The sequence below is a fragment of the Nyctibius grandis genome, chromosome 5 (assembly GCF_013368605.1).
Source record: "Nyctibius grandis isolate bNycGra1 chromosome 5, bNycGra1.pri, whole genome shotgun sequence".
Taxonomy (NCBI): Eukaryota; Metazoa; Chordata; class Aves; order Nyctibiiformes; family Nyctibiidae; genus Nyctibius; species Nyctibius grandis.
In genome coordinates this window covers 74,369,333-74,391,296 of record NC_090662.1, presented here as the reverse complement: position 1 = coordinate 74,391,296, position 21,964 = coordinate 74,369,333, and the positions used below count along the sequence as shown (strand labels likewise).

At 39.7% G+C, this 21,964-nt stretch overlaps 1 protein-coding gene across 1 annotated transcript in view; it reads right to left on the bottom strand.

The window, feature by feature from the left end:
* Positions 1 to 21,964, bottom strand: part of PRMT8 (protein arginine methyltransferase 8) — a 65,909-nt gene that overhangs the window by 12,867 nt on the left and 31,078 nt on the right. The window contains exons 2-7 of the mRNA XM_068400479.1: positions 21,052 to 21,237; positions 15,265 to 15,420; positions 9,027 to 9,090; positions 5,184 to 5,326; positions 4,707 to 4,794; positions 980 to 1,095 (exon numbers count right to left, since the gene is read on the bottom strand). Of these exons, the coding sequence (XP_068256580.1) occupies positions 980 to 1,095; positions 4,707 to 4,794; positions 5,184 to 5,326; positions 9,027 to 9,090; positions 15,265 to 15,420; positions 21,052 to 21,237 (753 nt within the window). The remainder of the gene's footprint in view (positions 1 to 979; positions 1,096 to 4,706; positions 4,795 to 5,183; positions 5,327 to 9,026; positions 9,091 to 15,264; positions 15,421 to 21,051; positions 21,238 to 21,964) is intronic.

Here is a 21,964-nt window from a genome sequence, read left to right as displayed (position 1 = left end):
GTAAAGGTTCTGCAGTCTAAAGGCATGTCTTTCCTTTTTGCATAAGGGAATACTTACTGCTGTGTTTGTTACTGGCAAAAAGTGAAAGGGAAAAATTAGAACTGAGTCTTTGGGATAAATGAGCACACTCTTGGATCCATGGACCTCATCCTACCACTGCTATTGATTCAGACAGCCTTATTCATGAGAGTAGTCTCACATGAGGAGGATTCCTTCACAGGGAAGGAATTTTAGATCTTTCATGTGTTCCTGTAGGCTATGGATTCTTAACCTGATCTTGTGAACAGGGAGTAGTGACCATTCTGTCTTATATGTAGAACAGGGTACAAGCTAACCTCTGGCTGCAGATGTTGGGGCTGGGAGAGCACAGTAACATTCTGGATAAGGCTAAGAATTAGGAAGTTATAAAATAAATTAGGTTCCAATTCTGATCTCATGCTCTGGAGTAAATTAGAGTTATTTTATCAGAGCAGACCAATTCAGAAACTGATGCTTCAGTCTTTTTTACTGCAAACAGAATTAATTTACCCCTTCTCCTCAGCAGCATTGCATCAGTAATTTCCAGCCTCTGTTTACAAGAAGGTAGGGCAATTAAAATTCAAATCGAAATACACAATGTCTCTATTTATCCAGTATTTGCATATGTATAATTTGTAAGAGTCTTAAGTTACAGTTAGCAATAGCCAGATGAGTACAGAGACACAAGGAACGTCTTGCTTTTGAGTATTCCATAAGTGATCAAGGTATCAATGTTCATGCTTAGCTCAGGTGACAGCATTGGGCATGTGCCACATATTACTACTGACTAATTTAAACCTGCACAATTTTCCTTCTTAGTGTGATAGCATTCTATGATGATGGCTTCTGCAGCTAGTTAGAAGCATACAAAGATAGCAGTAAAACATAAGCAGCAGGTCACCAAAGAATCCTACAGTTAGGTGTAAACATTCATAATTAGGTATATTTGGAATTACCAAACCTTTATTAAACAGGCATTGGTCACCACTTGCTTTGGATCTACTATGTCCACCAAAGGCTCCTTCATGGCAACATCCCTAATACAGGTCATGTCAAAGCCGTACACATTCTCCCACCCTGTCAATGCAAATGGATGTGTCAAAGATTAGCAGTAATAATAAAAATATTTTTTTTATTTCTTAAAGCATCTTTAATTTGAAAGAATTTCTACCATCCCCTAACTTTCATCTCTCCTGAATTTAGCTCTTTCCTCCCTGCCTTGTCTATGTCATCATTGCTATTTTACAGATAATGCCGTTGTGGCAAAATAACCCCTCAATGTACATCTTTGAACAAGTGGCCCTTTTTTTTTGGTGTCCCCAAAACCGTGTTATATGAGATTTGTCGATTATTTTCATGGCTTTAGACATTTGAGAATGTTGCCCAAAATCATATAATATGTCAGGTTGAGACTTGGGAATAGCTGCTAAGATTATTCTATCCTTTCCTATCCATTCTGGTCAATATTTCCTTTTTTTATAGTTTGCTATTCAACCATCACTTTCCATGCTCTTTTGATTATTTAGGTAGTCTTAGTTTCAGCAAGTGAATTACTGACAGGAGTATAATTACAGGTGTGTTTCAATATTTGGGGCATCCAAGTTTTAATCTGCATGTACATCATGACAAAAAAGCAAAATGTCCACTTTCTAAAAGATTTAAAAGCCATGCTGATCTTCTATATTTGAACTGTTCTTCTGATTGTTCCGACAAATGCTTCTTACCTTTTTTCCTTTTTTTTTTCTTTTTTTTTCTTGAACAAAATGAAAACCTTGAAACATTGAAAAGTACACTGGCTTTGTTTTTAAGATTGGTTAACAAAATGAAAACAAAAACCTCCAAAAAAGTGAAACCTTAGTCTTATGAATCATATGAGTCAAGGTCCATTCAGTGCTCCATCTCAAAGTCTAAACTGAATACTGTGAAATTTTTAAAAAATTGTTTGAACGCGAGCAAGGTAAACTGATAAACAGCAATAGTGAGTATGTTTGAAATGTCTTGTTTTGTTCAGAGCCTAGCATTTGAGATACTGGTGTTCCCAGAGGACTATGATTGAAAATGTAGTATGAACAAAAAATGTGCATATTTCTAAACTGGAACAAATCTGGACATGAACAGTTCTTTGATATGTTATCTCTTTATTGGGCTGTGAGTTTCTCAATATTTCAGGGGAGCTGGTGATGAAAATTTCCCTTTCGGGCATCATGAGCATGTGGGAACTTCAGATGATATTTATAGAAGCCATATGTTTTTACACGGTTACTCAGAAAAGATTAACTAGGAAACCCTAAAGTAATAATTTACTAACAGAGTTGTTGAGGCCTCCATCACTTGATGTACTTAAGCCTACATGGAATGCCTTTGAGATATGTGCCCCAGTCTGTATTAGACAGAGACCTGTCACAGGGGTTTAAAGATAAAATTATATGTTTTACATTTTGCAGGAAATCAGAGTAATTGACTATAGTAGTACTCTGTGGCATTAATAAAGTTTGAGAAATCAGAAGTCAGATTTTTTCAGAAACCTCATATGGCATTATTTCTTAATCAATATGATGGTTCTTGAGTGCCCTTTGGAATCTCATATGAAGGTAAGACTATATCCACCTTAAGAGAGAAAAAAGGAAGAAGAAAAATTTAAGTGTAAGGAGATACCATCAAGGATTTATAAACTGAAGAGAGAAAAGATGGTGGTGCAGATAGGTAGTGAGATGGAAATAAGAAGACATAGAGATACCTTTATGTCTTCTTGAAGACATGACTTCTATAAAATCAGAAAAAAAAGTGTCTTAAAGGAAAACAACATTTTAGAAGAGAAAAAGAACTTGAAACATTTTTTTTAAATGATAAAAAAATAAATGAGTTGAAAACAGGTGTATTGTCTGTGAGAAAAGAAAAAGGCTCAAGGCCTAGAAAGGAAGGGGTTCAAAATCAAGATGAAAGAAGGCATAAGAGATTTTTTTAGGCCAAAATGGCTTTGATTCCTTTACAGAATGGATGCCTCATACATCCTTTTAAATATGTTAATTTTGTAAGGAATTTAGCTGTCAAGGTCATCACATAACTGAGGAAAAAATCTAGGCTGTGCTTGAGTAGATATAATTTTCCCTGGCACCTACACAGACTTTTTGTCACTGCCCCACTGCACTGGGCTTGCTTTTGACCCAAAATGGCAGTTTTGACCCACTGGCAGTTCTGTGTATTGGCACTGAATTCAATTACAGAAACACCAAACTTTCTTTTCTGAGAGGAACTGAGAGGCAAGGAATGAGGAGCTAGGCATTTTCATTTAAAGGTTGACTGAACCCACTAATTTTACCCAAGCTTTTGCATGTATCTTTAATTAATAAAACTACTTAGGAATTTTGTGGGTTTTTTTCACCCCTAATAGAAAATGCCTTTAAGTTAAATTGACCAGCTCTGAAAAAGAAATAAAAGACAAAAAAGAAAAAAATAAATAATAAAAAAAAAAGAGTGAAATAATGTAGAACTTACTCATTTCATCAAAACTATTATGACCAAATAAATCCAAACTTGGGTGACATGGGGGACAACAAGTTGAGTGTGAACCAGGAGTATGACCTTGTGATGAAAGTGAACCACATGATAAGATATGAGGTGTGTCCAAGAAAACTGGGTTTGCTTAGCCTGGAACAGCAAAGGCTAACAGTGGGATCTAATCAGTATCTGCTGCTACAGACACAAAGAAAAAGTCAGATTCCCTTCAGGTGACAAGGGACAATGAAGGCAGGTTTCAGCAAGGAAAATTCTGACTAGATATTCAGAAACATGTTTACTCCTGAGGGTGCTTCAGCATTTGAACAAGTGCCCAGAAAAGCTATGGAATCCCCATGTCTTGACTGCAGGGCAGGGCTCTGAGCGACCTGCTTTAACTGTGAAATCTGGCCTGCTTTGAGCACGAGGCTGGACTAGGTGACCTGTAGAAATCCCTAACAGCACCAGTTATTCAATGAAGCTTCAAGGAAAAAATAAACCAAAACCCAAACCATTTTAAATGTAAAGGAAAAGTCAATTTTATGCATCTATGAAGTAAACCAAAAAAAGTTTAGAACTTTTTTCCCATCGAAGTAAAATGGAAATTTCTAATCCTTATTCTTCATTTAAAAATTCTCACATAAAATGTTTTAAAAAGTTAAAAAAAGCATTACATGTTTTTTTTTCTTCTTGACAAGCTTATTAGTGAGATATCATTTTTTCTAGGCTTATTTCTTAACAATTACAATTCATCTGCATCTTATTAATTTTTCTGTTCTTGTCATTTTAAAAACAAACAATAGCACCTGGATGGCAAAAGTATATTACCAATTTTAATGGCAGTCATGTGGGATGATGTATTTATCAAAACAACAACAAAACTAAATCTCCTAAAATCCACATTTAAAAATAGAGGTAGAGGTATCAATATAACTCTAAGCAAGGTCTACAATAAAATGAATTTATTCATGCATCTCTCCTTTGAGTGCTTTAAATTACTGCAAATTTCCTGAATTTATCACCAGACTAGAGTTTCCTCAGTGTTCATGTTTATATTGGAATTCTGGCCTGGGCAGCATGATTTCTTGGCTTTTACAAAACTTTGCCAGTAAAGAGATTACAGTAGGCCACTATAAATCAAATATTTTAGGGAAATAACCATAGAAAAGGGTTACTGTTAGGCATTTACTCACAGTGAATTTTGAAGTCCTTGTACTGTCTGTCTTCAATTGCTACCACGTACAAAGCAGCTCGGTCTGGAAACATTAGCCCTCCAGGTTTCTGTTGATGAATTTTGGGGAAATGGATCTCGTAATCTATTCACCTGACAAAGATATCACATTTTGAACTGCACATACAAAAACCAGACAAGCACCCCTTGCATGCCTTTATTGTTTTTCTTCATATTGCCACATCAGCTTTCATCTTAGCAACTCTTGCAGCCTGTGGCAATGTCATTAGAATTGTCGATATGAATTTCACCAGCAGTTAATCAAAAGCAAAGCTCTTTCGCTGGGATTCCCTTTGTTAATCTTTTTGTTAAAGCCTAAGAAATGGCACTTGGAGATGTAACTGTGTCTTGTTATGGTGACAGTAGGAGAGGGAAGGCTTATAGTCAGAAAATAAATGATGATTGTTCCAGCAAGGAGTATGACATGCAGAGCACCTACCAGCCACTTGTCTCGTGCGAAGATGACTGTGTTTAACATTGACTCATAGAACAGACAGTAACCCATCCACTCGCTGATGATGATGTCTACTTTATCCACAGGTAATTCAACTTCTTCCACTTTACCTTTAAATATTGTGATTACTGAAAAAAGAATCCAAAGAAATATGTTTCACATAATAAAACACCTGGCTAAGTTCCTTACTGGTGAATGTCACGCTGACCTTTTCAATATGATTCTCTTCTTGCATGCCTGTAGATAAGGGGTGACTCCATGCGACTCAATGGATTTTACACTGTTTTAAAACTACTTGCAGGAAGTATAATAAACAGAAGTTTTAGTAGCAGTATAAAAGGAAAAAAAAAACAACCCAAAACCAAAACCCAAACAAAATAAAAACCATATATAAAAAACAACAGAAAAACAGGCCTTACCTGGTTACTTGCATGATCTTATTTTACATGCCCTTTGGAATTTGGAAGATTTCTAGATCATTGACCAAGGAATGCAAAGAATCCACCTAGAATCCCTTAAACATCCCTGTAGGGTTACACATACATGATCTCCTAACTGAGATATTAGAGATTTATGGAACTAGCATCTAATTCTCATCTGCTTTTCAAACATATTATGCTGGCTTCACAATGAGGAAACTAAAGCTTATTTCTTCCATGAACTCTGGGGAGCTGACTCAATTGAGAAAGTCTAGCCTGACAGTACAGAAACAAGAAAGTTTGTGCAAACATGGTTCTCCTAAGAAAAATCATTTTTCATTCATTTCTGCTTCGTGATCAAATCTTTTGTAACACACTGGCATTCTCACTCTGCATCTTCTACCTGGTTTAGACTTGCATAACTTTCCACAGCTATCTAAAGTGACTGCTGGAAAACACTGCTGTCAGGTATTTTGTCACCAAATTAGTTTCAAGGAAATTGTTTTAATTTCCTTGAAAGTTTAATTTTAATTTCCTAGAAGTTTAGTGTAGTAGATCCAGATCCTCAGACACACTATTACAACACAGCGCATCAAATTACTGGCAATACTGTATACTACTTACAGGAGACTGGGTATACACTGCAAAAGCAAATCAACAAGCAATTAATAGAACTGGTTGATATTAGAACAGATATTTTGCTTAAAGGAAAATTAAATGCTGGTCTGTATTTAGTTCAGTTGTAACAAATAATTTTGTTTTAGGGTCACTACACAATTCACCAATCATTCTCATTCTTGCTTTTTTAAAAATATATTTCCTATTTACAAATGTATTCCAAAATCTGTAGACAAATAATTTTTAGCTTGTGTTTGTCTGCTATTTATATTGTTTGTTGCAGTGGGTAAAGTCTCATGGTTCTGGATTCTTCCTTGACAAGGTAACTGATGCACTTGAAATTCAGGAATAAAGTCAGTAGGAACTTTTTTACTTTCTATTACTAATTGACAAGATTACTGTATTACTCTTAATAAATGGCAATTTTTAATGATGGCAATTTTTAAAGATGGCAATTTTTATTGATGAAAGTGGTCAACATTCAGTTTGAGGAAGATGAAGGTACTTTCCTTTAGCTAGAACTAGGTTAGCTGTTTAAGAGTGGAACTGTGGGCTAAATGATTTTTAGAACTCAGCCCAGAGAAAATAATTTTCATCTTTTCACAATACATGCAGTACTAGTATTACTCTAACCACTTTATTTGCATAGCAAACTTTTAATCCAGACTGGCCCCCTAAGAAGTTGTGAACACTCTAATTCAGACTCCTAACAAAAAGTATGAGCTAGTAAGAGCAACCTGATTGGAAAAGAGCAGTTTTCTTCTCCTTCCCATTCTTTAAACTCCTTCCTTTCACGGTTAGTAGCTCAATAGTTCACCTGTTGTTATACTGGAGACTCTCCATGTCTGTAAGCTCCAGCCATGAGTTCTGTTTAGTTCTCTTTGCTCCTGAGAACTTTGACTGCCACAATTCTTTTGAGGTGAATTTTAGCACTGTTGATAGCTGCCAGAGTGACACACCTGCAGACTTTGAAGCCCTCTGTACCTAGAACAGTCACAGTGTAAGCAGCAGCAGCAGCACAAGTTCCTCCCACCTCCTTTCACTTTGATGAAACATCTTCATAAGGCACCATGTGGGAACAGATTGTGCTGTCCCCAGCTGTATTGTACCTGTTCTGGAAACAGTGAGTTTTCTCTTGGTTCAGCCCCTTTTGCTGACTCTGCATTTCTCTAAACAATTAGGGGGGAAAAAAAGAAAAATTTCCATGAGCAACAAGATCCTTTGGCTCAGTACCTGGTTGCATTAAAATAAAAGTGAATGTGGGTCAGTGTAAAGTGTGTAAATGTTAGTTCAGTTGTGTGTTTATATTGGAGACCAAGCTGCAGACGGACAGACCGCTGAACCTGTCCAGGTAAGTCTCCTGCCAAAGGGGAGGGGTCTCTCCTTCTTCCTCCACAGTTTTTCCAAGGACTTGCTCCTTGGAGAAACAGAAGGAAGAAGCAGCAGAGATAAATACCTTCTGCAACCTCTGGAGTACACTGGATCCTTCTTATTTATTCTGACAATGGTCCCTTCACACGCAATTCCTGTTCCTGGAAATCCAAACATGAACTGATTTGTGGTATGCTGTTTGTGTAGCTATTTGATGAAAGGCCATTCTGGGAATATATGGCTCTGCACCAAAGGTCCAAGATAACCAAACTAAGGTCAACACCTCATTGTTTTAGTGCCTTATCCCTACTGTGGAGGAGAGTATTTTCTGGTCTTTGCTTCTTTTTCTGAACCAAAAGTTGTATACACTGGCTGGCCTCTTACATCCCACGTCACTGCTGTTCCTTTCACACCACACCACTTGAATATGCATGCTGTACAATAAATTCTCCTCCCAAACAGGTCCATGTTAGTCAGAAGCTGCCAGTGACAGCAATAAAAATTAGAGCAGATCTAAACCAGAACAGAAATCTATTCCTGCGCATGTGCTACCACAGCACTAGCACAGACACAAGGAAATTGTGGGGGCAAATGATACAGTCGAGTCAGCTACGGCCTGTGCTGCTCTGCAGCAAAGGCAAGCTCTTCACAAAGAGCACTTTTAAACAAGAACTTTCTCAGTTAAAAAAAAGCCTTATTTTTCAGGTTGTTAAAAAGACATCTTGCATGCAGTGATTTGGAGGAGGACTGAAGACGTGAAATAGAGCTTGTTGGACATTATTTTTTGTTAAGAGTTTTGAGTAGGTTGAGGTTATTTTTAGTTTTGGTTTTTTTTAATTGAAGTGTTTCCACATCCCTGGAAATTTCAACAGTTTTCAAGAAAATAAGTCTTCTATGATAATTTTATTCTGAGAATTCAACATTTTCATTGTGTGTGTTTCAATATATTTTTTTTAAAAAAATATTTTTTTTAACATTGGAAGTCAGGAGAAACTCTCAGTGAAAATCTTTATTGATACGGAATACTTTTTGCTTTGAACCTTATTCTGATTTGAATGTAAGTGTGTGCATGTGTGCGTGTCGATTCTATTTAAGAGATAAGGTGGAATTCAAATGGTAGAATTAATTTGAGAAGTTCAGCTCTAATATGGGGCTTTCTGTCTGCTTTGCTAAATCAAACCGCCTGCTGATGAGTCCTATTCACTTCTGTCGCCTGTGAGTCTAGAAGTAAATGTAGAAGTAACTTCTCCCATGAGGAATTGTTGTAGTGCCTAGAATGAAGTGCTTAGTTTTGTATTTACATAAGTAAATTATGCAAAACTACCATTTACATATGAACTACACAACATAAATTAATCAGAAAAAGCGAAACAGTTATCTTCTTTTTCTCCTGAAGAAAATATTTTTATATATGCCTTACTGTTGTCCAAGTGGTTGGCCTTGATAATTTTTTCTGAGTAGTCAGATATACTTGAGCATTCAATCTAGCAAAAAAAGAAAAAAAGAAAAGCAAGAGGAAGAGTAATTATGTGTTAAAGATCTCAGCTATATGAATAAAACCAAAATCTACTGAAGACAGCAAAGACTCTACAGAGCATGTAACCATTGATAAAGAGTAAATCAAACCTTTGTGGGCAGGATTATAATGTTAGGCAGGATCAATGATATCTTAATATTTAAACTGCAGTCTGTGTTTGAGTTAAACTGGCTCATATAGAAAAGATTATTTTTAAAACTGTTGAAATGTGGAAAAAAGAGGTCCTAACTACAAAATTACATAATTTATTAATCATATTATTTAAATTAATCCTGCTACTTCAGAATATTGCCTCTCCCCTCAAAAAAATCCACTGAAGTGAATGAATTAGCATGGTGCTACATTTTGTCATGTATTTTAAAACAAAATACATTCAAACTTTGTGAATAATGTTAAAATTCAAACTATGCCAATACTGGTCTGTGTCAAGAAGCAATTGCTTTTCTCTGTGAAAAATCTATCATCATCTTTGGCCATGCATGCTATCAAAAAAGAATACAGACATTTTACACATAAGAAATGACTGAAATTATTGTATTTACAAAAACATCCAGATCTGCATGTCTTTTCCTATGACCAGTTCTGTGCTTGTACTAGGAAAGGAATTACAAAGTACCTTCTAGTTTTAGACTTGCCCTTAAATTTGTTAAAATCTGAGTTCTAGCATAATAGCCCATGTTTGCAATGACCTTCGATATCTTTTAGAGAAATACTGCATTCCATGAATATCTCTGGTTTTTATGCCTTTTCAAAATCATGAGGGTCAAACTTGCTGGTAGTCACTGAATCAGTTCCTAATTTACCTCTTCCAAATTTAACATTAAACTGCCAATAATACTTTGTATAATTGTTGTCTCTCTCATTCCCCTATGGGAATGTCAAATAGAATTGCATTATCTCTAGTGAGGTGTTTATATGTCCAGTGAATTCCATTTAACCTCTAAAAGCCAAACTGTACTTGACCTTTGTGATGGCACTCAGAGATGGCAGGACAGTGGATGGAAGGATACAAAACCCCCTTATTCTTTTTATATAGCTCATGAAACAGCTAGACATAATAGTGGTCATAATATCAGTCCCTGTCCCCATGGGAACATGAGCATTAATTCTACTTAGCTTGCCTGTGGATGTAAACTGCTTCTTAAGATGTCTGACTTAATGGCCTGAACATAAACCAAACCGGAGTGCCAGTCTGGAGGGTCCAAGAAAGAAATCCCTTGGGGAAAACTCCGTCTTTTTTCTCCATCCAGCTTTTTCTTCCCTTACTGTAAACTGTATAGACTATAGGCCTGGTCTATACTTACAGCCATTATAAGATACTCAGTTTTCCTGTCTGTATTCACATCTGTCTGTCATTTTCAATTCCATTGCCCATTCTTTCTGTTTGCTTTGGAAGATTTTTAAATAAAGCATGGGTATGTAGGTGTTTGGAGGTGGCTTTCCAACCTTTCTAAAGAGAAGGTTAGAAAGAAACAAAAAGTTCTATTTCAAGAATGACTACGAGTTTCCAAAAATAACCTTCATTCTCAAAGCAGCAAAATAATAAAAAAACAACAATCAAATGTTCCAGGAAGGAAAATATATTTCAGGAAATAAACTTGCTTTAGGGTGGTTAGAGCTGTTCATCTCTATTTTGACTTGGACTCTATACTGTGGTACAATTTTATTTTAAAAAGCAACTCAGAAAAAAAAGCATTTCAGAAAAAGAAAATACTGAATTCTGCAGGTGAAGAAATAGGAAAAAAAAAAATCAGTGCTGTCAGGTTTTCCCCCAGTTCTCTTTCACAGAATCACAGAATCAACCAGGTTGGAAGAGACCTCAGGGATCATCGAGTCCAACCGCTGCCCCTACACCACCCTGTCAACTAGACCATGGCACTAAGTGCCATGTCCAGTCTTTTCTTAAACACATCCAGAGATGGTGACTCCACCACCTCCCTGGGCAGCCCATTCCAATGTCTAATAACCCTTTCTGTAAAGAAATTCTTCCTGATGTCCAACCTGAACCTCCCCTGGCAAAGCTTGAGGCTGTGTCCTCTTGTCCTATCGCTAGTTGCCCGGGAGAAGAGGCCAATTCCCACTTCACTACAACCTCCCTTCAGGTAGTTGTAGACTGCAATAAGGTCACCTCTGAGCCTCCTCTTCTCCAGGCTAAACAACCCCAGCTCCCTCAGCCGTTCCTCGTAGGTCAGACCCTCCAGACCCTTCACAAGCTTGGTCGCCCTCCTCTGGACTCGCTCCAACACCTCAACATCTTTCTTGAAGTGTGGGGCCTAGAACTGAACACAGTACTCAAGATGCGGCCTCACCAGTGCCGAGTAGAGAGGGACGATCACTTCCCTAGACCGGCTGGCTACACTATTCCTAATAGAGGCCAGGATGCCATTTCAAGTCAGTGATCTGCTCAAATCCATCCAATTTCACAAAGCATTTGGATTTTACAAAAACTGTGTGTTCCAGTAACATATGTCTGTACCTCAGTTTGCAATAATAGAATCATAGAATGGTTTGGGTTGGAAAGGACCTTCAAAGATCACCTAGTCTAGCCCCCTTGTGATGGGCAAGGACATCTTTCACCAGATCAGGTTGCCCAAAGCCCCGTCCAACCTGACCTTGAACACTTCTAATGATGGGACATCCACAACTTCTCTGGGCAACCTGTTCCAGTGTCTCACCACCCTGACAGTAAAAAATTTCTTCCTTATATCCAGTCTAAATCTACCCTCTTTCAGTTTAAAACCATTGCCCCTTGTCCTATCACTACAGGCCCTGGTAAAAAGTCTTTCTCCACCTTTCTTTTAAGCTCCCTTTATATATTGAAGGCCACAACAAGGTCTCCCTGCAGCCTTCTCTTCTCCAGACTGAACAACCCCAACTCTCTCAGCCTTTCTTCATAGGAGAGGTGCTCCTGCCCTCTGACCATTTTTGTGGCCCTCTTCTGGACCCACTGTAACAACTCTATGTCTTGTACTGGGGACCCCAAAGCTGGATGCAGTACTCCAGGTGGGGTCTCAACAGAGCGGAGCAAAGGGAGAGTATCTCCCTTCTCAGCCTGCTGGCCACACTTCTTTTTATGTAGCTTGCAATACAATTGGCTTTCTGACGTGTAAGCATGCACTGCTGACTCATATCCAATTTTCCATTCACCATTATCCCCAAGTCCTTCTCTGCAGGCTGCTCTCAATCAATTCATCACCCAGTCTGTACTGACATTGGGGATTGCCCTGATTCAAGTGAAGGACCTTGCATTTGGCCTTGTTGAACTTCATGAGGTTCATACTGGTCCAATTCTCAAGCCTGTCAAGGTCCCTCTGGATGGCATCCTTTCCCTCAAGTACATCAACTGCACCACTCAGCTTTGTGTCATCTGCAAACTTGCTGAGGGTTAACTCAATCCCACTATCTATGTCATTAATGAAGATATTAAATATTAGTGGTCCCAGTATGGACCCTTGAGGGACCCTTGAGTTTCTTCAGCTGTATCTAGTTCTATGTGTATATATTCATCTTTACTTTCATTTTACTTCTCAATCTTCAATCTAATGCTGTGAATGTCTCCTCTTTTATTGGGGTCTTTTTCTGAAACAGTCACCACATTCCCAGATTTCCTCTTCCCCTGGGCTGTGTCCTCATCACCACCTTTTTATCCAAATCAGCTAATATCTGACATGTGCCTTCATTTTATGTGTCTGTTTAACTCCTTCTTACCTACACTGTCTTGTTTGTCTGAAAATACCACAGAATTCACTGTGTTCTACTGCAGTGATTGTCCTGAATTTTGTATCACTAAATGCAGCAGATGAACCAAGGCTTCAAGGGATAATTGAACATATTTTTCTGTCCCTCACTCGCCCCTCCCAAGCACCAACAGTCACATGCCAATCCTATCTCTACATGTCTTACAACAGCTCCCCAGTTAGATGAACATCATTGCACGATCTACCATTATTCTCCCACAATGGTCAGAGCACATGAAGAAAGAAGAAAAACTGGGGGTGTTGGTTCTGTTCAGCTTATAGAAGAGATCCCCTCAATCCAATGGCTATCTTCAACTATGTAAAAAGGGCTTGCAGAGAAAACAAAGTCAAACTCTTCTCTGAAGTGCACAGTGACAGACTAAAGGCAGTTATCATGAGCTGTGGCACGGGAAATTCCTGCTGATTGTAGCACTGGAATAGGTGCTGAGAGAGGATTTAGTGTCTCCATCCTTGGAGATTTGCCAAATTGGCCTGGACAATGCCTTGAGCAACCTGATATAGCTTTAAACTTAAGTCTGCTTTGAGCAGGAGGTTGGATTAGATACCGCCAAAGGTCTTCTAAACTAAATCTTTCTATGAGTCAGTGATTCTATGATTTACACCTCTTGAAGACCCAGAGATGATTCTAGCAGTTGGCTGAGGTAAGGGCAAGGAATGAGTTCCAACAGCAAGTAAGAGGGGATAGGAAGAACCAGACAGAATTTGAACATGAAGAAGGGAAAGAGTGAGAAAGAGGAGAGTGATTTCAGAGGCACTGTAGTCAGAAAACCAACACTCTGCATTTGTCAACAGTTCCCACATCATGCTATGTGGGACACAGCAAAATAACATCCAACTGTAGAGAAGAAACTGGAACATCTCAGCTCTATGTAATAAATCATAGCAAATGTTTGCTTTTTAAAAGGAGCACTCACAGTTTCAATTGGCACTCTTTGCCAATAGGACTATAAAGTCTGAATTTGACTGTAAGATTGCCACTGCTAGATCTCTGAAATACCTGCTTTTCCAACACAAATACAACTCTGCAGCTTGCTGTGTGATAGGGTTCATGGTGAGGTAGCTCATGTGACAAGAAGGTTGAAACTCTTAGGCTGGAGCAGAGGAGTTTCACACCTAAGTGAGTTCCTTTGAGAGCCAAGTTTCCTGGATAACACAACCCCCAGCTTCAGTACTAAACAGTCCATGACACTGGTGTGCCACTGAGCTTTATAAATGCCTGAGGTACACCAGTGCCAGCACAAGGGAGGGAGGAAGACCATATGGCCAGGGATCTGGGAGATAGGAAGGTGGGAGCACAGCATCATCATTTTGTATATGCTTATACTTTTACAGCACTGCAACATCCTTGCATGAGACCTTCATTCTTGCATCAGAGAAGGCAACAGGTTTATTTTCCCTTAGGCTTTGAGATAAATGGTGTAATTGGTTTACAAGAAATACATTCTAGCTGCCAATTCTGTATATTAAGTCTCATGCTTAAACTTCAAAACCTTCTGATTTCAGCTATCTATACTTCCATGCTCTAGTCTGATACTCAGATGAGGCACTTGGAATTAACATTGGATTTTGAAAACATAAGCCTGAGAATTGAACAGGAGTCCTTGCATTTCATGTAACATTACAAAGACGCACAGTTTAGATACTCAGTGACATCAGTGTCTTCAAATGCACAGATGTAGCCAATTAAGTTCTAATAAATAATTTTGTCAAAGAAGTACACAGAGAAATAGAATGTAGTTCCCCTTTTCTATGTGGTGTTGTGTCTGCAGGGCATACAGAAGTCCAATGCAAAAAGTAATTTTAGACTCACTAAAAATAACTCTGAATATACTTAGGAAGCAAATCTATACTCTCTCTAATGACTTCTTTGCAGAGAACTGCACATTCATGCTCCTAAAGTTCAATGTATTCCCTTCTGCCTCTGAAAAGCATTATTATTGGCACATGCTTTCTTGCATGATTCGCTGAGTTGTAATGCACAGGGAAAAATGTATTAAAGACATTCGTTTCCAAGACTACAAAGTTGCAGAACTTGGGAATTGAAAAAAGCAAGATAGTTCCTTTGACCCCTCTGAGTAGGCGTGAGTTCCTTTAATATTTTTTTGCAGCCAAGAAGAGATGTGGGTATGTACCAGATCACCAAAGATTCCACACAAGAAAAGACATTATATCTCGATTTGGAAAAGGCACACTACTGCAAGTCATGGAAAGCAACAGAACTCCACTGAAGTCACTGTAAATCAAGCCATACAAGAGCTTAGAAAGAAGAATTTCAAACCAAGACAAGAAAAGGTAAATCACCAAGCCAAATTCTCAGGCAAAATGAACAAACAAACTCAAAATATGAAAGAAAGTCTTCTTACCCCATATACCTTCTTGGCTCCTGCCTTTGCAGCAAACATGGAGAGGATTCCCGTGCCACTTCCAACATCAAGGACAATCTTATCTTTAAATACGTGTTTATTGTGATACATTGAGTTTCTATAGGTTAATGTGCGCACTTCATCCTTTAACATTTCCTGTGATGAAAAAAACCCATTGTGTTGTTATTTGAAGTGCTTATATGCATTCAACACTGCTGCTGAATGCATTTCCTTATTAGAATTTAAGCGTTAATAACACACAGCCTGAAGAGTATTTCAAGTAATTTGGGGTGCACACATCAAAGCAACTGTAAAATACTAGCTATTCAGAATTGGATTATTAAGAAACGTGATGTCATTTGTACAATTTTATTTCTCTAAATATTACTTCACTTACAATTGACAACCAGAATTCACTGAGTTGTAATGCGAATATATGTGAATATAATGTCTATACCTTTGGGTATAGACAGAAGCCAAACAGAAACCCAAGCTTTCCTTTTCCTAAATCATGCACAACCTAGAGCCTCAGTGGAGGGACTTCCTGAGATTCCTCTTTGAACATAAAAGAAATCGTTCCATAAAACATTATAAGACAGCAGTCTTGATAGCCTTGCCCAAAGTGATGCACGAAGCCCATAGCAGAGCTTAGTGATACTGTGCTGTATGATACTTTCTTACTGCTCTTCTGTTCATTCATTTATACAACCAATTTCCAGAAGATATTAATGTATAACCTATACCACTACCTCACTATTTTATGTTGTCATTGTTAGGTGCTGATTTTTGCTTCACTGATAGCAGCAGTACATGCATTTCGTTCCATTGACACCTTGCTCTCATGTGTGCATAGTCAAACTGTATCAATAAAGAGCACTGAGGTCAAGATCCAAGTGTCTTTTTAAGAGAAGGGTAGGCCATTCAATACACACTTTAATTTTCTCAAAATGCTTCTGTTAGGTCTAGAAGGCTCAACTTTTGCTTATTCTACTGCCATCATTTCACAGTTTAAGCAAGTAGGCAAATGAGTTTTTGAATTTTAGGATAAAAAGAATCAGTTCACTGCCCAGCAGTCTGAAGCACTAGTGCACTGGATTGTTACATATATCAGTTGCTCATTTACCTGTCTTGGCAGGAGACTCTATGTGCTCAATAACTGTATATGAATAAAAGGCTATTTTTATCATCATAAAGCATAGTTTGGTATCTGGCAAAGAAACAGGCAGAGGAACAGTCCAACAACACTGGAAAGCTGATGGAGTACACCCTCATGGAAACTTTTTCCAAACATATTAAGGACAAGAAGGTGACTGGGAGTGTTCAGCATGGATTTGGAGATGACTGACCACCTGATAGCTTTCTATGGTGAAATAATGGGCTCTGTGGATGACAGCAGATGAGTGGATGCTTGTTTATCTTGATTTTAGCAAGACTTTCAACACTGCTTCCCTCATTGAAAAACTGATGAAATATGGACTGCATAAAAGGACAGTGAAGTGGACTGAAAACTGACTGAACTGCTCCTCTCAAAATGTTGTGATCAGCAGCACAAAGTCCATCCGGAGGCCAGTCACTAGTTGCTTCCCCCCAGGAGTCAATACTGGTACCAATACTGTTGGATACCTTTAATAACCTGGATGATGGGACAGAGTGCAGTCTCAGCAAGTTTGCACTTGGTAGAAAACTGTGAGGAGTGGTTGATTCACCAGATGGTTGTGCTGCAAATCAGAGGGACCTCAAAAAGCTGAAGAAAGAACTGACAGGAATCTCAAGAAAGCAAACAAAGGGAAATGCAAAGTCCTGCACATGGGGAGGAATAACCTCATGCAGTAGTATAGGACTGGCTGTCTGGAAAGCAGTGTTTGCCGAAAATGACCTTGGGAACCTGGTGGACAGCAATTTGAATATGAGCCAGCAATGTGCCCTTGCAGCATTTTGGGCTGCACTAAAAAAACAACCACCAGCAGGTCAAGGGAGGTGGTTCAATACTGGTGAGACCACATCTGGGTTCCTGTGTCCAGCTCTGGGTTCCCCAGGACAAGAGATGTTGGAGCAGATCCAGTGAAGGCCCATGAAGATGATTAAGGGATTGGAGCATCTGACATGTGAGGAGAGATTGAGAGAGCTAGGATTGTTCAGCCTGGAGAAGAGATCAGGGGGATTCTATCTGTTGAGTGGAGGAGGAAAGAAGGCAGAGACAGAGTCTTCTCAGGGGTAACCAATTAAAGAACAAGAGGCACAAAAGACATGAACAGGTTTTTCAGAGTCTTGTCCAATCAGGTTTTAAATATGTCCAAGGATGGAGGCTCCATAGCCAGAACTTTACCAACCTCCCAGTAAAGAATCTTCTTTTCCAATTAAGTTCGTGCCTGTGACATCAACCAGCTCCTTCAGCCCTGATGGAGACAGCACATTAGGTCCCATAGGCTTATATATGTCTGATTTGTTTAAGTGATCGTTCTCTGTTGAGGGTAAGTCTTCCTCACTCTAGACTTTGCCACTCATCTTAGGGACCTGGGATTCCTGAAGGCAAGTCTTATCAGTAAAACCAGAACTGAAGAAGTAATTTTCCATGTCCTTTGTCACCAGATACTGTGCCTCATTCAGCAACAGTCCCACCTTTTTCCCAGTTTTCATTTTGCTGTTAATACACCTAGAAAAGCCCTGCTTTGTTACCCTTCCCATCCCTTGCCAGATTCATGTCCAGATGCAACTTAGCTTTCCTAACCCTGGCCCTGAAATTACTTCTGGGTCACTTGACCCTTCTTCTACCTCTTGTATGCTTCTTTTTTGTTTGAATTTTGTCAGGAGCTTCTTCTTCATTCATGCAGGCCTCCTGACACTGCTGCTTGACTTTCTGCATATTGGGATGGACCGTTCTTGGAGGAGGTGAGCCTTGAAAATCAACCAGTTTTCCTGGATCCCTCTTCCCTGCAGGACCATCTCCCACGAGATTTTTCCAAGCAGATCCCTGAAAAGGATGAAGACTGCTCTCCTGAAACCCAGGGCCGTCAACAAGACAAATAGCATGGATCCTGAAAGAGCATCCATGCTCTCAGGATCTTGAACTTCACCATCTCATGGTCATTGTAGCCAAGCCTGTCCTGACCATCACATCCCCAGCTGGTTCATTGTTTTTAGTAAGTATCAGGACCAGCAGAGCACCACACACCCCCCACCCCCCCACCATTGATTCAGGTCATCTGTGCCAGGAATTTATCACCATGCACTCAAAAAATGTCCTGGATTGCTTATGTCCTGTTCTGTTTGCCTTTCAGCAGATGTTTGGGTGATTAAAGTCTCCCATGGACCAGAAATCATACTCATATCTCATGTAGACATGAGACTTCTTTCAGCTGTCTGAAGAAGACCTCATCTACTTCTTCCTGATTAGGTGTTCTGTAGCAGACACCCACAACAATGTCAACCATGTTGATCTGCCATTTAATCCTGAACCATAAGCTCTCAGCTGGAACATCATCTGTCCCATGGTGGACATGATTCCATGCATTCAGCTGCTCTGTCTCCTTTCTCACCTTCCCAGTCTGTCCCTCCTAAAGAGCCTGTATCCAGCTATTGCGACATTCAAGTCATGTGAGCAATCTCACAGCATCTCTTGGATCCCCGTGAGACTGTAGCCATGCAACTGCACATTGACCTCTAATTCCTCCTGTTTGTTTCCTAGGCTGCATGTATTAGTGTATGGGCACTTCAGAGAGGCTGTCTGTCATGTTGATTTTCCAGACAATGTATGAGACCTTCCCTTATAATGCTGCTTCTTGGTACTTCTTTTGTTGTGTGCTTATACTTGGGGTGGGCCCCTTCTGCTCTGTTTTACTGACTGACTATAAGGTCTTGTCCACACCACCCTGCATCTTTTGTATACCAACTCGGTCCACCACTTCCCCAGGTGACTGTGGGTCATTATATCTTTCCTCTGTCATTCTTAGCTTAAAGGTCTCCTCACCAGGTTGGCCAACCTGTTGGCAAAGATGCTTTTGGCCTCGTTTGTCAGGTGGATTCCATCTCTTCCTAGCAGACCTCAATCCTCAAAGAGCGTCCTGTAGACATAAAAGCTGAAAACTTGTCATTGACACCAGCTGTACAACCAGTTGCAGACCTAGAGGAACACTTCTCCTCAAGTCCTTATTTGCACTGTTAGGATTGAGGCAAAAAAACACCTGGCACACCTTGCTGTTGATCATCATCCTAAGAGCTGTGTAGTCACACTGGATATGCTGCAGGTCTCATTGGTGCTCATGTGGAAGAGTAGCAGTAGTAATCCAAGGCTGGTCTAAGGGCTGGACAAATGTCAGCAGCCTCTCCACAATGTCCCAGATCCAAACGCCTAGACAGCAGGTCAGGTCAGCAAATGGGGGCCTCTGTCCCCTGCAGGGAGAGCGCCTTCCACTACTATCACTTGTTGCTTTCTCCCACTGCTTCTGTGTGGCTCAGGGCCAACTGGTTCTGGTGCTTCATTGGACAGAACTTCCTGCCCCTCATCTACAATGGAAGGCACTGAACCTATTCTGCAGCTAGAGTTCTGCAGGTAAATCAGGAGCCTTCCTCCTGTTGCCAGAAGTCACAAGTTTCCAGCCTGCACCATCAGAGGAGTCTCCCCTTCCAAACCTGGTAAGTACAGACTCTGACTGCCCCTCCTTTCAGTACAGTTAGAGATTTAGGCTCTTGTACCTTCAGGATCTTGGAGAAGATCGAGTCGGTCTCTTCCTCATGTCCCTGATGCTGCAAAATCTGCCAGCCTCCTCTAGCAGCTCCTTTACTTGTTGACACAGATCCTCTACCAGTGCACACCTCCTGCAGGCAAGGAGTCAACCTCCCACTTCCCAGCCTCAGCAAGAGGCCCTGGGTACTCCCTGCACTCCCTGAGACCTACAGAGCTGCATCCTTCCATCAGGAGCTCGATCTGAGGTCTCTGATGTGTCTTCAATATTTCTCTTAGGTCTCCTTCCCACTCAATTGTTCCTCTATCTTCTTCCATTCTTGGACTGAATTTCTGAATGCTACACTGGCAAGATGCAATTGGCAGATAGAAATCTTCTGTTTACGTATATGCCCCACAAACAATTACTAGAGTAATGGAAATAGATAGTTTATTACGTGATTCGTGAAAAGTGCCACTGATTTCACACTGCTGGCCTTTTTGCATCCTTGTCTTTAAGATCCCATCCTCTTGGGTCATGTAAATATAAGATATTAGTATCTTCTTTAGAATTGGTCTACAGTCAACTTTTTGATCGTAAATATGGTCCACTGTGTATTTTGAATTCTTTCCAGGAGTGTATTTACTGGAGGCTATTGGGCTATATGTTCCCATTAATGCAGCCTGTGCATCCAAGCAACATGCCAAGAGTCAAGAAATTACTTGACTTCTCATGTCAGTTGAGTAGCTGTTCTGCTGGCACCTGTGCTCAAGTATCCAAGAGAACAGAAGACCTAACTTAGCAATAAGATAGTTTCCACGTATGGTTGGGTTAGTTTGCGGCCCTCATAAGTGCACTAAATTGATGCACTCATGAAGATCACCACTGTACAGATAGCTTATATAAGCTCTGTGGAGAACTCATAGTGGGACACTGGTTTTGAGTACAGGTATCTAGAGAAGTGGGCGATATCTTTGGCACTTAACCAGATTACACAATCTTCTGAGGAAAGGCAGAGGAATATACTCATGAGCAAGTGGGAGGGAGATAAATAACTAATAAATCAAAGAAAACATCATCATTATTATTATTATTAACTAATTGCTGCAATAAAAATAAATATTACCTCATGAATTCCAAAGTGAGCATAGGAATCAAAGTAATAATCCCTGGATGTCATCTCTTCTGGATTGATAAACTTTGCCATCTTGCCTCTGCCCGGGCAGCTTGGTTGCAATGGGACATGTATGACAGATTGAACTGGCTTTGGAACAACAGTAGGCTGAGGAGTCTGGGATGGGATGGGGCAAACCTAGGAGAACATGGAATATCGTTAAGAGGCATCATTAAAAGAAAACATCTCTTTCTATGTCTAGCATAGTGATATTATTGTAACTAGCTAGGAGATAGTAAGACCAAAGACACCTGGGGTATCGTAAGAGAAATTTAGGCTGCCTTCTGTTCCTGGCTCTTTAACTTATTTGCTCTGTCTTGGAAAATTTCCTTAATGGCTTTTTCCTTGATATTCCTCTGCAGATACCTACGTCAGTGCAAAGTAATGACAAATTATTGGTGTTGTCTGAAGTGGGTGACTCCAAACATTGACACAAGGCAGTTAAGAGCTAGGTTTTCTCCTTTAGTGTCTTTTTCTGTCAAGCTGCCACAGCTTTGTGAGAGGTAAGTTGTAATAAATAAATAGTTCCCCTGCAAAGAAGAGCTCATAATCAAAGGGTTTTGAACACAGTGTTGCCAACAAGGACAGGATACACAATCAATTCTTAATTGTCAGGTAATATATCTGGCTGTATTGATGAAGTAGGTCTGAGAATGCTCACAATATTTGAAAGTCCCTGACACTGTCCAAAAGTCTCTCAGTGTGTCCAGAAAGCACTGCAGGGAGCTGTGTGGGATATGTCATTCCCTTAATTTAGTTGTTGGGAGATGCAGGAGTTAGGTGTTAACAACATCCCCTGGCTCACTGCACTTTGTTTTACCTTGCATATTGCATCTCCAACATGAAAATTTCAATAGAGCCAGAA